Raw genomic sequence first — 15,301 nt, 5'->3', positions numbered from 1 at the left:
TATAAATATACCTATATAAATGTTTTGTTTAATTCATTTTATAATTTGGGTTTTCTTTCATATTTGATCTAAATAAAAATTGGTGTACACAAAACAAAAACCGCGTTAATCAAAACTGGGCCCACCCTTTCTTCTGTTTTTGACGCGTTCGCTATTCATCCAACCACAATCAATTTATTCCATTTTTTAAAAATCATAATGCCGAACTCTAAAATACTCCATTAAACTAATATTTTATAATGAAGTATACAAACTACAAAACTTGAAAATAAACTAGATATCAATTTGCTCTTCCACTTGCTGCAATAAAGATAATTTACCAACCCAATAAATACACGACTCCAAAACATTTAATATCTATGTCAATTATTTCAACTGCTGTAAATATAAAATAAGCTTACACGTCATCGCTTAAACTAATTCATTAACTGCTAATCCTGGGCGGAATGGATTTCCTGATTCATTTTTCTTACACCATTCCTAATCCACATTCACAACTTAATAAAATAATTCTACTATTATTTAACCATCATTTATATATATAAGATTATTTTATTAAATTATGACAGATAATGTATTAGGAATTAGGAAAAATGAATTCTATAGCGCTAACTGTCATCTCAAATCTCAAATATAAAAACATTTTTGTATTTAACCTCTCTCTATCCTGTTTTATTGTAATCATATTTCTCTCTCTAAAACGTCCACATTCAACTTCAGCATCTGCAAGCTCAGATTATCTCTGCTGGTTTTTTAATTTTTGTCACTTTCCATTTCTTGCCGAATGCTCGCATTTTTGGAGTTCTGCCGCTGATTTTTCAGGTATTTATTATTGCTTCTTCGTTTTTAATTTGCTTCGAGCTTGCTTTTGAGCTGGATTTCTTCTGGATCTGTGAAATTACGCTACATATCCTTTTTTTTTTATTTGCGAGAATGTTTTAATTTCTTGTGGAGCTGACCTGTTGTTAGATCTTAAAGTTGTATTTTAAGTTTAATGTATTGAATTTTATGCTTGTGAAGTTGAGAGCTGAGTTCTGAGCATTGCAGTAATGTTGAATTATAATCAATAATATGTTTATGTTTGGGATGATTTTGAGCAGTTTATAGATCTATTGGTGTGGTTGGAATAGAGGTTAGGGATTGATGTAGTTCAATTTAATTTTTGCAGAAAATAGGTGGCTAATTTCTAGGCTTTTCCAGCCATCATCTATGAAGAACAGCAATAAGCTTGTGGTTGTGTTGGTGGTATTTTTGATTGATGTAGCTTCAGCAGCTGATTACTCACCGACGGATAAGATCTTCTTGAACTGTGGAGGTCCTCCTGATTCGGCGGACACCGATGGCCGGAAATGGACATCGGACATTGGGTCAAAGTTTGCTCTGTCAAGTACCAAGTCTCAAACTGCAACCGCATCGGTACAGAAACCGTCTGTGCCGGAGGTTCCTTACATGTCTGCGCGGATTTTTCAATCCTCCTTCACCTACAGCTTCCCAGTGGCCTCCGGTCGCAAGTTCTTGCGCTTGCATTTCTATCCTGCGTCGTATAATGGCCTAAATGCTTCGGATGCTGTCTTCTCAGTAACTTCTGGAGAATATACCCTGATGAGGAACTTTAGTGCTGCTCTGACCACGGAGGCTCTGAATTACGACTATTTGATGAAGGAGTTCTCTGTAAATGTCCCGGATCAAGTGTTGAATGTCACATTCACCCCATCTCCGAATGCATCCAACTCGTATGCATTCGTCAATGGGATTGAGGTCATTTCTCATCCGGATATTTACAGCCCGGGTGAGACTGCAATTGTCGTTGGTCAGTCCACTGGGTTCAATATTGACAACAGCACAGCGCTGGAGAACGTTTACCGGCTGAATGTGGGTGGAAATGACATTTCCTCATCTGGTGATACAGGTCTGTTCAGATCATGGCGTGATGATTCATATTATATCTTTGGTGCAGCAAATGGGGTTACAGAGGTTCCTGATAACACGACGATTGCATATCCTCCTGACACCCCAACCTACATTGCCCCTCTTGATGTATACAGCACCCTGAGATCAATGGGCCCAAATTCATCTATCAACCAGAATTACAACTTAACTTGGCTCTTCGATATTGATTCTGGATTCTCTTACCTAGTTAGGCTTCACTTCTGCGAAGTTACAGATGTCATAACCAAGGTAAATCAAAGAGTTTTTAGTATCTTCATGAATAATCAGACTGCAGAGGAGCAGGCAGATGTGATTGCTTGGGCAGGTGGTAATGGAATCCCCATACACAAGGACTATATTGTCTTTGTTCCTAATGGGGCTCCCCGGCAGGACTTTTGGCTTGCATTGCATCCTTTCACTTCTATGAAGCCCCAGTACTATGATGCTATCTTGAATGGAGTCGAAATATTTAAAATAAATGATACAACTGGTAATCTTGCTGGTGTCAACCCACAACCTCTTCCACAGACACCAGATGATTTATTGATTAACCAGTCCTCTGGATCTGGTAAAGATAACAAAGCTATTATTGGAGGAGCGGTTGGTGGTGGAATTGCTGCACTTCTTGTTCTTGGTCTGATTGTCTGTGTAGTTGTCCAACGCCGGAGGCAGAAGAAGGATTCTAGCACTAGTGATGGCTGGCTTCCATTGTCCTTGTATGGAAATTCTCATTCTTCCAGTTCTGCAAAGACAAACACCACAGGCAGTTACGCCTCCTCCCTGCCATCAAATCTTTGCCGACACTTTTCTATTGCTGAGATCAAGTCTGCCACTCACAACTTTGATGAGGCTCTCCTGCTTGGGGTTGGAGGTTTTGGAAAAGTCTACCGTGGAGAGATTGATAGTGGCACGAAGGTGGCAATTAAGCGTGGGAACCCTCTTTCGGAACAAGGTATTCATGAATTCCAAACTGAGATTGAAATGCTGTCAAAGCTTCGCCACCGTCACCTGGTTTCCCTCATTGGGTACTGTGAAGAGAACTGTGAAATGATCCTCGTATATGATTACATGGCATATGGAACCCTTCGTGAGCATCTATACAAGACCCAGAAGCCCCCCTTGCCGTGGAAACAGAGGCTTGAGATTTGCATAGGTGCTGCTCGTGGCTTACACTATCTGCACACTGGCGCCAAACATACAATCATTCACCGTGATGTCAAGACAACTAATATTCTCTTGGATGAGAAGTGGGTGGCTAAGGTCTCAGATTTCGGTCTCTCAAAAACTGGCCCGTCACTGGACCATACACACGTCAGCACCGTTGTTAAGGGAAGCTTCGGTTATCTGGATCCGGAGTACTTCAGGCGCCAACAACTGACTGAAAAATCTGATGTTTACTCCTACGGGGTTGTTCTGTTTGAGATCATATGTGCTCGGCCAGCTCTAAACCCTGCACTTCCCAAAGAACAAGTCAGCTTGGCCGAGTGGGCTCAGCACTGTTACAAGAAAGGCATCCTCGACCAGATAATGGATCCCTACCTAAAGGGAAAGATAGCTCCAGAATGCTTCAAGAAATTTGCTGAGACAGCAGTCAAGTGCGTGTCCGACATTGGAACGGACCGGCCTTCCATGGGGGACGTCCTGTGGAACCTTGAATTTGCGCTGCAGCTGCAGGAGAGTGCAGAGGAGAGCGGGAAGGGTCTTGGCGAGATAGATGTCGACTCATACGACATCACATGCAAGGGGAAGAAGGACCCTGATTCATCCTCGGGCTTTGATGGAAACATCACAGATTCGAAGAGCAGCGGATTGTCGATGAGCATTGGTGGGCGCAGCCTTGCAAGTGAAGACTCGGACGGGCTAACTCCGAGCGCTGTATTTTCTCAGATAATGAATCCCAAAGGGAGGTGATATGATATGAGCAACAACTTTGCTTTGCCCTTTACTCATGGTATTCCTATAACTGCGGGAAGAGGTTTTCTTTATTTGTAATTTTTTTGTTGTATCTTATTTTTAATCTTCTACTTGAATATTTATTTATATTTATATCTCGTGTATCTGTTTGAGCCCAAAACATTTTACAAAACTTTATCCATACTGAAAGATTGTGTAACAATAATTTGTTCCTTTGTTTTCGCCCAATATAGTTGTGTTGTAATAATAGAATTTAGATATAAAGTGGATTTGGCAGAGGGGGAGTGTTCTATTGCTAACTCAATACCTAATTGCTAATTACAACTAAATAATAGTCATTAGATATTCAAATTAAGGGTCTAGATCATCAATCAAGAAATCTTAATACGATCAACAAAAAACAAAAAACGTAAATAAAGCCATAGGATTAATTTCATAAAATATCAATATGGGTATTAATGTCAACTAACTACATGTTTAGTTATAACTAACTTTTAAAAGAAATCCCAAAACTTTAAATTCATATAACATATATCAAATTAAAGATAATTTTATAAGGATTCCAACGATATCATATATGCATATGTTCCGACGTCAAAATTTGAAAAAAAATTTGAAAATTTTTCAATTTTTTCGTAAAGCAGAAATGTCAACATACTATATAAAATATGTCAATATAATACATGTAGAATGTCAATATAAGCAATGGGTTAACATTCTTAAAGCATCGTGTTGACATTCTCACAGCATTGTGTTGATATTTCCGAAACACTATATTGACATTTTCATCTAATACTCTAATTTGGCGTTTTTTTTAATCTTTTTTTATTTTATTAATAAAAATGAAAATTACACGTGGCAAATTGTAGACCGCACATTTTCTAAAATTCTATGGCCTTAAATTAGTTGTAGTTAGCAATTAAATGATGAGTTAGCAATTGATCACTCCCCTTTGGTAGAGATTGTATGTTATTATATGTGATGACGTGCCTGAGTGAAAGTTGTTAAATATGGGAACAAGTCATCTAATCGGAAATATAGGATCACATTATGGTTTTAACCTGATATTTAAATCTAATCGGAAATATAGGATCACATTATGGTTTTAACCTGATATTTAAATTTAAATTCATTTATCCATAAAAAAAAAAAAAAACTATAGGATAAGATGAATACTGAATCATTGCAATTTCGAGAATTTTTCTCTTTCGTCATACGTCAAGGGTTTGAAAATTAGCAGCAAAAACACATTGTTTGGCAGATTGAATAATCTTGCAAACACTTCACATCATATATATATACATGACATATTATTACCGAATGTCATGTTACCTATTTGCAATTAGAGTACAAAATATTCCAGTTTGTAAGAAGGGGTGATGCAGTGTTGTTAAAAGCGCACCCGGAGAGCAGGCACACTGGGCTCGGCAGCCATTGTCCCAACCACCTGGGCCCGGGGAGGCTGGGACGAGAGAGGTGCACACTGGGGCGAGGCTTGGGGGAATGAGGGTTTTCTGCTAAAGAAGATGAAGTAACTAACCTAAATATGTTTATATGTTTGAAAAGTTTCAGTCTGTAATTGATGCACAGTTTTAGGTCTTCAAGATGCATTTATTAGGATTAATTGAAAATTCGAATGTTTTTAAGTGCATGAATTACTTTCTTTTTAATCCGCCTCTAAAAATTATGAACTTTTTAATTTTAAAATAGTTAAACAACACTTTTCCCCTATACATTATTTTATTTACAATTTATGTCATTAAATTACACCACGGATGATATGGACCTCACTCACCACTAACATTACTTACAATACTCTTTATCTTTTTCCCTTTACCAATTATACATTACGGAACTAAACGTTCATACTTTTCTAGGACGGAGGGAGTACATTAAATAAGTTGGGGTGTGCAGTGTTCGAACTATTATTGGCTTATTGCACCCCGGGATTTTACATACTCGCCTCGGCGCACCCCGGACCCCTAACAACACCGGGGGGATTGATGGGACGTTGGGATGACAAAATACACTCTTTAGGAGTATGTTATAATAACCAAATCCTGAATATCTCACACATACATGATTCTAGCGGTACATAAACAAAATATACCTCTTTTGGATTTACAATTTATATGTCGAAAATGACAAGGAAAAGAGAAGGTATACCAATTCCTTGAGCTTAATGGCAGGAAGAAACTATGTTGGGCATGGTGGTGCCAGTGAATCTAGTATGGCAATCAATTTCTTCTCTAGTTCTGGTTTATTTGCACCCACGAGTTTGTCGATTTGCTGACCGTCTTTGAGGAAGAAGAAGGTCGGAGTTGCCTTTATATCCCATGATGTGCTGAATTCCTGAGAAGCAAACAACAAACCTCATACCATATCAGAGCTATTGCATGACCTGTCATTTTTGATCATGTAGGAGCAGAAACTTACTGTTAGTTCATCTACATCGACTGTGAGACACATTATTGAAGGGTGTTTCTCAGACAGCTCGACGAAGAAAGGTGCAATTATTCTACAAGGGCCACACCATGTAGCGCTGAAATTGGCTACCACCTGTCATATGATTAAATCCATGTTAGGAACCACAAGTGCTCCGAGCTTCCACATTTAAGTCAATTATGGTGGTTGGAGTAAAACCACAGATACTAAAACTAGTCACTTCTGCCATTTATGTTTACATATAGTCCTAATTTTTAGTGACCATATGGATGAGTTGCACTTGTGTATCAACACAAATAAAGAAGCTATTTCAGTGATCATTATGTGCCAAACAACAACGTAGACACTAACTAACTGCATCCTTCTTATACATTCTGTAACCCAAGCACACCATTACTAGGGAAGACGACGAGGAAGTTGATACTTGATACTACTACAATAATGTACGAGGCGTGATTGTATTAGATTAATTAATCAATCCTAAGCCAAAAAAAAAAAAAAAAAAGCAAGAGCAAGTAAAATAATAAGTATGGAGTTGTTTGTATGAGTTGCACTTTTGTATCAAGACAAATAAAGAAGCTATTTCATTGATCATTATGATCCAAACAACAACGTAGACACTAACTAACTACATCCTTATTCTCCTTTGTGTAACTCAAACACACCATTACGAGGGAAGATGACGACAACGTTGATACTTTATACTACAACAACAACGTACGAGGCGTGATTGTAATAGATTAATTTATCACACCTAAGCCAAAAAAAGGAAGCAAGAGCAACGAAAATAACAAGGATGGAATTGTTTAGGGAATAAAGTCCTACTTAAGGAGATTAAAATTAAGTAGTAGCAATTAAATGATTGTTTCTGTTAATTGAGAGCTACAAGATGTTAACTGAGAGCTAAATGATGTACAAAGGCAAATAAAAAACCTAAAGCCAAATTCCACATATGGATGGAATTTAGTGAGGTGAAGCAGATACTCACAAGCTTTCCATCTTTGTTTGCTTCATCAAGCTTTTGTTCCCAAGATTCCTTGGTAGTGATGAGATGCACATTTCCACCAGTGAATTCAACATTGTGATCGGACTCATCCCCATCATTATAACGCTGCAAGATTACATTTTTAGATTAAAAAAAAGGAAAGAGGAAAGCATAGAAACCTAATTTAAGAAGAGCATACCTTAGCAAAGCAATTCCCCATAAGGCTTTATCTGAGAGAAGGGGAAGAAGTATTATTAGGTTAAACAATGCAAAAAATGAAGAAGATGAGAGGGTTTTAGTGAGGAATATGGTTAAACCTTTGCCCACGACGACGGCTACGGCCTACGGAGTGGAGAAACAGAAGATTCCTATGAAATTGAGATGGAGATAAGCCAACCTAATGCGGCAGGGTGGGGCTATCTCCCAGCACCCTACCAAACGCAATTGCAATAAACAAACCTTTTTTAACTTCCGATAAACAGCTAATTATATTGGGAATTCACCACTTAAAACACTTCATTTAATTATTTTATACGCAACTTTTATTCTAACATCCAGTTGTATTGCTTTACAACTCATAATTCTCCTTTTCTCTCGACATTAAAAATAAGAAATACGTAATTATTGAGATAAATACGAGAAAGAATAAAATCCAAGAAATTAATAAACTGAAAAAGAGAGATAATAATGTAGAAGAGACGATGAAGTAATACATAACATAATATTCTCTCTTTTTTATAGGAATGGAAACTTTGGAGACCGGCTTGAATTTTAATTTGAAATTAGTAAAATAAGAGACAAGTAGAAGAACAAATAATTTTAGAATTGTTAGTGAAGAATGAGGTCTACCACGTAAGAGAAAAAATGTCAAAAAATAAAAGTAGACTAATTATATTGGAGGGACTAAAATAGAAAGAGAAGACTATTATGTGGGAACATGGGAAGTAGCTCACTTTTACCAAAATATGAAATGAGTCATATAATTTGGGACGTTATGAAATGTAATACTCCTATAAATCAATTAACTTGGAACGAAGGGAATATTAGTTAATGAGAGCAACAACAGCCAACACTGTCTCTCGTGACATATTCATGTGTCCAAGTCCCACTAATATATACTTATACAACTTAATTAACTTAGAATGGGTTCATCTTCGAAGTAATTAATCCCTTCCAATATTTTTCTATTGGAGCTCCCCTCGTTCCCTTTATTGAACATAATGATGCGAACAGAGCTTTAGTGAGTTCTAATATGCAACGCCAGACAGTTACACTTTTCGGTTTGAGAAATGCATTATTGGAACTAGATTGGAACGACAAGCAGCTCTATATTTGGGGGTTCTTGCTATAGCTGAACGCGGGAGAAAGATCATTTATGTAGATAATGACAAAATCCTTTTCTCAAGGAATAGAGATACTCCAAACATTTCATTAGTTTTGTTCATCAAAAACCCCATGTTCGGCAGAGGGAGTTTGATGTATTTTATAACTATATTTTAAATTTATAAAGATTTTTTTCAAAAAGAAAACTAGAAACCAAACATGTGGGATCATCTGAAAAGTAACTACAATTCCTAACCAGCATCATTTTAACGTTGAAGTTTATGTATAGAATTAGGAATGTGATTTAGAGTTTTAAGGCAACTTTTATAGAGCTCAACTCCAGTACCTACACACTATGGATACCTTACTCTCCTGCTTGTGTTTGTGACATCAACTTTCACCTACCTTATAAGATATTCTTACAATCAGTTTGATGGAGTAAAACAAAACATAAATTTCTTAGATTGAAAAAAATAGAAAGCATACACTTTCCAAAATATCAATCAAGATGCTTCCATTGATGTTAGAAGGGGAAAACTAGGGATTTTCATTATGAGCCTCCACTAAGTAGAATTCAACCTAGCTTAATTACATGGTAAGAAAACAAAACCTAATCTTCAAGAAGCATGCAAACTCATACTTAACAATAACTCAGGAAGACAACAACGAACTTCAATACTTAGATACTTCAAATCAAACATATAACTGCATTAGCTCACTTAATCCAACTATTTACTCAGTATGTCCAACTTAGGACCAAAAGCATGTTTGGAAAGCTGAATATAGAAACAATTATTGGGCGTAATACAACCCAAAATAGAGAAGGACGGACTACAAAAATAAAATAAAATACAATAAATTAAAACAGTCCATAAGGCGAGATGTGCTCTGATAATGCTATCAATTTAGGCAGATCGTCCCCAAAGATAAATGATCTCGTCTAGTTCATAGCAACACCTCAGTCCAAACGAGCTCTCGCAAGAACAAGGTTTTGACGATAAAGGATGCAAAGAGCTTTTGTATAATATGTTATGTAAACGAGGTGTGCAAACTGAATGCAATACTACCGTATATGTAAGCGTAGTCCACTGCAGGAGGGGCATTCAAAGAAATGGTCAGTCTAGTCATGTCACCTCATCATGGTTGGTGTGACCGTCGGGAGTTACAGATTTGTGTGGACTAGTTACGCACACAAACATGTACACACACATAGCGCACACTCATTTCACTATACAACCAAACACATAATGCACACAACGCACACTACCACACTACACACACAATACAGACATTTTAAACATACACACTATATATACACACACACCACCTAATGAAATTTTATGTAGATGACAAAGAAAGAAATAAATAATCAAATTAATTATTTACAATAAAGAACAAAGACGTAACAATAAAAATAGAAAATAATAATAATAATAATAGATTGACGTAAAATATATGACTGAAAAAAAAACACAAAAAAACAAAAATATTAAATACTAATTGAAAATAGAAAATACATAACATTAGAACAATGAGAAGAAAAAATAAGGAACTAACATAAGGGAAATGTGAAAAAAAAGAGAGAAAACTTCAATTGATTTAAGTGCATATAGTATGTATTGCGTGTATGATGTATGTGTGCATGTGTGCAATATGTATACTGCGATTTGTCTGATGCATGATAGAAGAAAGTAAGAAAATAGGAAATAAATGCTGAAGTGTTAAATGAAATAAACATGTGCATGGACACATGCACACGCGTGAAGTATGTTGCGAAGCTGAATACCAACACATAGCATAGAGTTTGTTACATCTAGATCTTTAATTAGTTGTAAATGCAGCTATATAAGTTGTTTTCCATTTCATTTGTAAGCTCATGAATTCGAATTAATGCAAAATTCCCCAGCTTCTCCTCTCCTATCTTCTCCGTGTACTTCAATTCGTGTGGGTGCAATTCCGGTGGCCGTTCTCTCTTCCGGCAACCCCAATTCTGCACCAAGTGGTATCAGACTAACCGATCCAGCTCCTGTGATGGTGGAGACTCGCTCTAGCGACTTCCGTCGCTTGGAGGAGATGCTCACGGCCGTCATGGCTGACTTCTCTGCGAAGGTGGCGGAATCCGATCGGAAGCGTGAAGAGCTTGATAAGATCCGCGATCACTCTAATGATGCGCGTGATCTCTCTATGAAGGAATTTCGAGAGGAACTTCTCGCTCTGCAACTCCAACAGAACGAGATCCTGACTCGTTTTGCTTCGGCTACTAATGGTGTTCCCGCTGGGCAATTCGTCGGGGGAGCTCCTGCAGGGCAATTCGTCGGCGGTCCTCCACCGCGACAGCAATACTTCGCTACGAGGCAATCGAAGGCAGGCTTTCCTATCTTCAACGGCGAGGATTTGGCTGGTTGGATCCTGCGTTGCGACCATTTCTTCACTGTAGATCTGACGCCGGAGGAATCGAAAGTGAGGCTGGCGGTAATCAACTTTGAAGGTCGTGCTCTGCAGTGTTTCCAAAATTGGTCTATGTATCAAGATCGAGCTATGTCTACTCCATGACCTCTGTTCCTTCAAGCGTTGGAAGGCCGATTTGGAGATCAATTGCTCGGCGATCCAATGACTGAGCTCCTTGCACTGAAACAAACAGGTGCGTTTGCTGAATATCACGATCGCTTTGAACTACTGCTTGGTCGTGTATCCTTATCTGAATCGTATGCTATTAGTCACTTCATTAATGGCTTGAAACCGTTTGTTCAAAAGGCTGTGAGAATGTTTATGCCTCAAACCTTAGTGCACGCATATGCTTTAGCTAGGCTACAAGATATGTCTGCCCCGGTCAGAGAGGGATTTTCTCAGCCTACTAAGAAATTTGTTCATAATGATGCTAAGTCTGCTTACAATACTAATCCTCTGCTGCCTACACCTACTGTACCTGCATTTAAATCTAGACGTTTATTGACTGATGAAGAAATGGCTGATAAACGGGCTAAGGGCCTTTGCTATGGTTGTGATGAGAAGTTTGAGCGTGGTCACCGCTGCTTTGGTAGGAAAATATTATACTTATTAGAGATTGATGATGGTGTGAATCCTGTGGAAGTTGAGACTGATTTGAACAATGTGGATGTATGTGATGAGGAGAATCCTCTTATATCAATTCATGCTATCAATGGCTCTTCTTCAAGAGGCTTTAGAACTATGAGAGTTGCTGGCCGGATGGGAAGGAAGGCACTCCATATACTTATTGACTCAGGAAGTACTCACAACTTCCTTGATCTGCAAGTGGTTAAGAAGCTGGGGCTATTACTCACTAGAGTGAACCCGGTATTTGTAGATGTGGCTGATGGAAACCGGTTGGTGTGTAATTCTATGTGCAAAGGGCTGAAGTGGTCACTGAGGGGAACTACATTTGTCACTGATGTATTGCTCCTGCCCCTTGGAAGTTGTGATATGGTGTTGGGAATTCAGTGGTTGGAGACATTAGGTGATATCCAGTGGAACTTCAAGAACTTAACCATGGATTTCACTTTGAATGGGAGGAGACACTTACTGCGGGGAGGCCACAATGAGCAGGTTGTACAGGCTGTTTCAGAGACGGAAATGAACAAAATCCTTGCTCACAATGAAGGTATTCAGCTGTGTTGTATTCAAGTGAATAATGAAGGGCATTCTGAGCTATTTACTGTCCAGAAAACTAGCAAGGAGAAGAAGCAAATCCCTCAGGCTATCCAGATGCTCTTGGATGAGTAGCAATCTGTTTTTGCTGAGCCAACTACTCTGCCTCCTATGAGGTCACACAACCATAAAATCATCCTTGCCCCTGATGCTGTTCCAGTAAATTCAAGACCTTATAGGCACTCTGCCTTGCAAAAGAATATCATTGAAAAGCAGGTCTCTGATCTCTTACAACAAGGTTTTATTCAACCAAGCTCTAGTCCATTTTCCTCACCGGTGGTACTAGTCAAGAAGAAAGATGGAACATGGAGGATGTGTGTTGATTACAGAAGGTTGAATAAACTCACTATTAAGGATAAATATCATATTCCTCTCATTGATGAGCTCTTGGAGGAATTGAGAGGGGCTACTGTTTTTTCTAAAATCGATTTGAGGGCTGGTTACCACCAAATCAGAATGGAGGTGCAAGACATTCCTAAAACTGCTTTTAGGACTCATGATGGCCATTATGAGTTTGCAGTAATGCCATTTGGCCTTACCAATGCTCCTGCAACATTTCAGAGTTTAATGAATGATGTATTCAGACCTTTTCTGAGAAGTTTGTTCTAGTCTTCTTTGATGATATTTTGGTGTATAGTAAGGATGTAGAAGTTCATCTTGGTCATCTTCAGCAGGTCTTCCAGAAGCTACAGGAGCATTCTCTATTTCCTAAAGCCAGCAAATGTGAATTTGCTAGAGACCAGATTGAGTATCTTGGCCATATCATTTCTGAGAAGGGTGTTTCTACTGACCCAAAGAAGGTGCAAGCTATGCAAGATTGGCCTATACCCTCGGATGTTTCTAAGCTTAGGGGTTTTCTTGGGCTTACTGGATATTATAGAAAATGCATAAAGAATTATGGCATCATTTGCAGACCTCTTACTGATCTACTTCGCAAGGATGCCTTCAACTGAAATGAGGATGCTAGTAATTCCTTTATAGCCTTGAAGCTGGCTATGATGTCTCCACCAGTACTTGCCCTGCCAGACTTTTCTATTCCATTTGTAATTGAAACCGATGCCTCAAGCTACGGAATAGGAGCTGTTTTGATGCAAAACAATCATCCTTTTATTAGCAAGACACTTTCCTCAAAGAATAGGGGATTATCTGTGTATGACAAGGAATTGCTTGCTATTGTCTTTGCAGTGACATACTGGAGTCATTACTTAAGCTCAAAGCCTTTTGAAGTGAGAACTGACCATAAAACCTTGGGTCATTTGCTGAAACAGAAGTTGACAACACCTGGGCAACTTAGTTGACTATCAAAATTGATGGCTTTTGATTTTGAGATCACATACAAGAAGGGTGTGGAGAATGTGGTTGCTGATGCACTCTCTAGAGTGCATTCTTCTGACTTATTCTGTATGGCCATCACTACTATTTCTACTGATATATATCCTTTGATTCAAGCTAGTTGGGATACTGATTCTTCACTAAAGGCTCAGATCACTGAGCTTCAGCAGAACCCTGCAGTTCAATCTAAGCAGAACCCTGCAGTTCAATCTAAGTTCTCTTGGCTGGGAGGTCAGTTGCAAAGGAAAGGGAGATTGGTGGTGGGAAATGATCAACCTCTAAGGCTAAAAATCATTGAACTATTCCATAACTCAAGTGCAGTGGGACATTCTGGAATTCTTGCTACATATAAGAGGTTATCTTCTCTATTTTACTGGCCTAATATGGAGAAACAAATCAGAAACTACATTCATAAGTGTGATGCTTGCCAACGTTTTAAATATGACAATAGTGCATCCTCTGGTCTTCTCCAACCACTTCCCATCCCTGAAGCTGCCTGGTCTCAAGTCAGCTTAGACTTTATTGAAGGCCTCCCTTTATCTCATGGGAAATCCACTATTTTGGTGGTGGTTGATCGCCTCACTAAGTACGCCCACTTTATGTGTCTTACTCATCCTTACTCGGCCTTAACAGTGGCCCAAGCCTTCCTTGATCATGTCTTTAAGCTCCATGGACTTCCTACTATACTCATTAGTGATCGCGATAGAGTCTTCATCAGCCAATTTTGGACGGATTTCTTTAAACTTCAGGGTGTGGAGTTGCATTTGTCGACTGCTTATCACCCTCAGTCCGACGGCCAAACTAAGGTGGTAAATCATTGCTTAGAGACTTATCTCCGTTGTATGTATGGGGATCAACCAGCCAACTGGAGCAAGTGGATCAGTTTGGCTGAATTCTGGTACAACACCTCCTTCCACACGGCTATTGAGACGACCCCTTTTGAAGCTTTGTACGGGTACCCACCTCCCCTGCATATTCCTTATTTTCGTGGCGATTCTTCAGTGCACGATGTCAATGAGAGCCTACTAGCGAGGGAGCAGTGATGGATGTCCTCAAATTCCATCTCGGTCGTGCACAACGCCGCATGAAGCAGCAGCATGATAAACACCGCTCTGACCGACGTTTTGCTATAGGTGATTGGGTTTATTTGAAGCTCCAACCTTATCGCCAGAACACTCTCTGTGATAGACAATTTCATAAGCTCAGCCCGAGATACTTTGGCCCATTTAAGGTGGTTGATAAGTTTGGGGAGGTTGCGTATAAGATCTCCTTGCCGACCAATGCTAGGATCCACTCCGACTTCCATGTGTCTCAATTGAAGAAGAAGATGGGCCCTTTGTCTCAGCTGCATGGCACATTGCCCACCATGGGTAACTCTACCTTCATTGAGCCGATTCAGATACTTGAACGCCGCTTGGTTAAACGCGGTAATCAGCCAGCCACCCAGGTTTTGGTCCATTGGTCGAACTCTTTTCCAGAGGATGCTACTTGGGAATTCCTTCACGATGTCCAGGAACGTTTTCCTCAATTCAAACCTTGAGGACAAGGTTATTTGAGGGGGGGGGGGGGGGGGAGATTTGATGCATGATAGAAGAAAGTAAGAAAATAGGAAATAAATGCTGAGGTGTTAAATGAAATAAACATGTGCATGGGCGTGAAGTATGTTGCGAAGCTGAATACCAACACATAGCATAGAGTTTGTGATAC

At 39.0% G+C, this 15,301-nt stretch overlaps 3 protein-coding genes and 1 pseudogene across 3 annotated transcripts; 3 read left to right on the top strand and 1 right to left on the bottom strand.

Annotated features, from left to right (window-relative positions):
• The first annotated feature begins 663 nt into the window (after positions 1-663).
• Positions 664-4,048, top strand: FER (Malectin/receptor-like protein kinase family protein). Its single transcript, XM_048124859.2, has 2 exons — positions 664-822; positions 1,169-4,048. Exon 2 carries the CDS (start codon positions 1,210-1,212, stop codon positions 3,838-3,840), a length of 2,631 nt encoding a protein of 876 aa, XP_047980816.1. The 5' UTR covers positions 664-822; positions 1,169-1,209; the 3' UTR covers positions 3,841-4,048.
• A 1,812-nt stretch (positions 4,049-5,860) lies between these two features.
• On the bottom strand, positions 5,861-7,740 carry LOC125222332 (thioredoxin H9-like). The gene is made up of 5 exons (XM_048124863.2): positions 7,591-7,740; positions 7,473-7,503; positions 7,277-7,399; positions 6,280-6,402; positions 5,861-6,195 (listed from the first exon to the last, which is right to left on the bottom strand). The coding sequence occupies exons 2-5, from the start codon at positions 7,491-7,493 to the stop codon at positions 6,040-6,042; spliced, it is 423 nt and encodes a 140-aa protein (XP_047980820.1). The 5' UTR covers positions 7,494-7,503; positions 7,591-7,740; the 3' UTR covers positions 5,861-6,039.
• Positions 7,741-10,486: 2,746 nt separating this feature from the next.
• Positions 10,487-13,215, top strand: LOC148933412 (uncharacterized; annotated as a pseudogene).
• Positions 13,216-14,636: 1,421 nt separating this feature from the next.
• LOC148933411 (uncharacterized) lies at positions 14,637-15,134 on the top strand. The gene has a single exon (XM_089059988.1). It carries the CDS (start codon positions 14,637-14,639, stop codon positions 15,132-15,134), a length of 498 nt encoding a protein of 165 aa, XP_088916114.1.
• Positions 15,135-15,301: the final 167 nt, after the last annotated feature.

This window comes from Salvia hispanica, chromosome 1, assembly GCF_029641045.1.
Source record: "Salvia hispanica isolate PSC_SH4W2 chromosome 1, Shi_PSC_v1, whole genome shotgun sequence".
NCBI classification, from domain to species: Eukaryota; Viridiplantae; Streptophyta; class Magnoliopsida; order Lamiales; family Lamiaceae; genus Salvia; species Salvia hispanica.
This window is presented reverse-complemented; position numbering and strand designations above follow the sequence as displayed.

Bases quoted from the DNA above. Each gene is read 5' to 3' on its own strand.
- LOC148933411 (XM_089059988.1), top strand. From the start codon at position 14,637: ATGGATGTCCTCAAATTCCATCTCGGTCGTGCACAACGCCGCATGAAG.
- LOC125222332 (XM_048124863.2), bottom strand. From the start codon at position 7,493: ATGGGGAATTGCTTTGCTAAG. The intron at 7,400-7,472 runs GTATGCTCTTCT...GTAATCTTGCAG, and splicing joins TGGGGAATTGCTTTGCTAAG to CGTTATAATGATGGGGATGA. The intron at 6,403-7,276 runs GTGAGTATCTGC...ATCATATGACAG, and splicing joins CAAACAAAGATGGAAAGCTT to GTGGTAGCCAATTTCAGCGC.
- FER (XM_048124859.2), top strand. From the start codon at position 1,210: ATGAAGAACAGCAATAAGCTTGTGGTTGTGTTGGTGGTATTTTTGATT.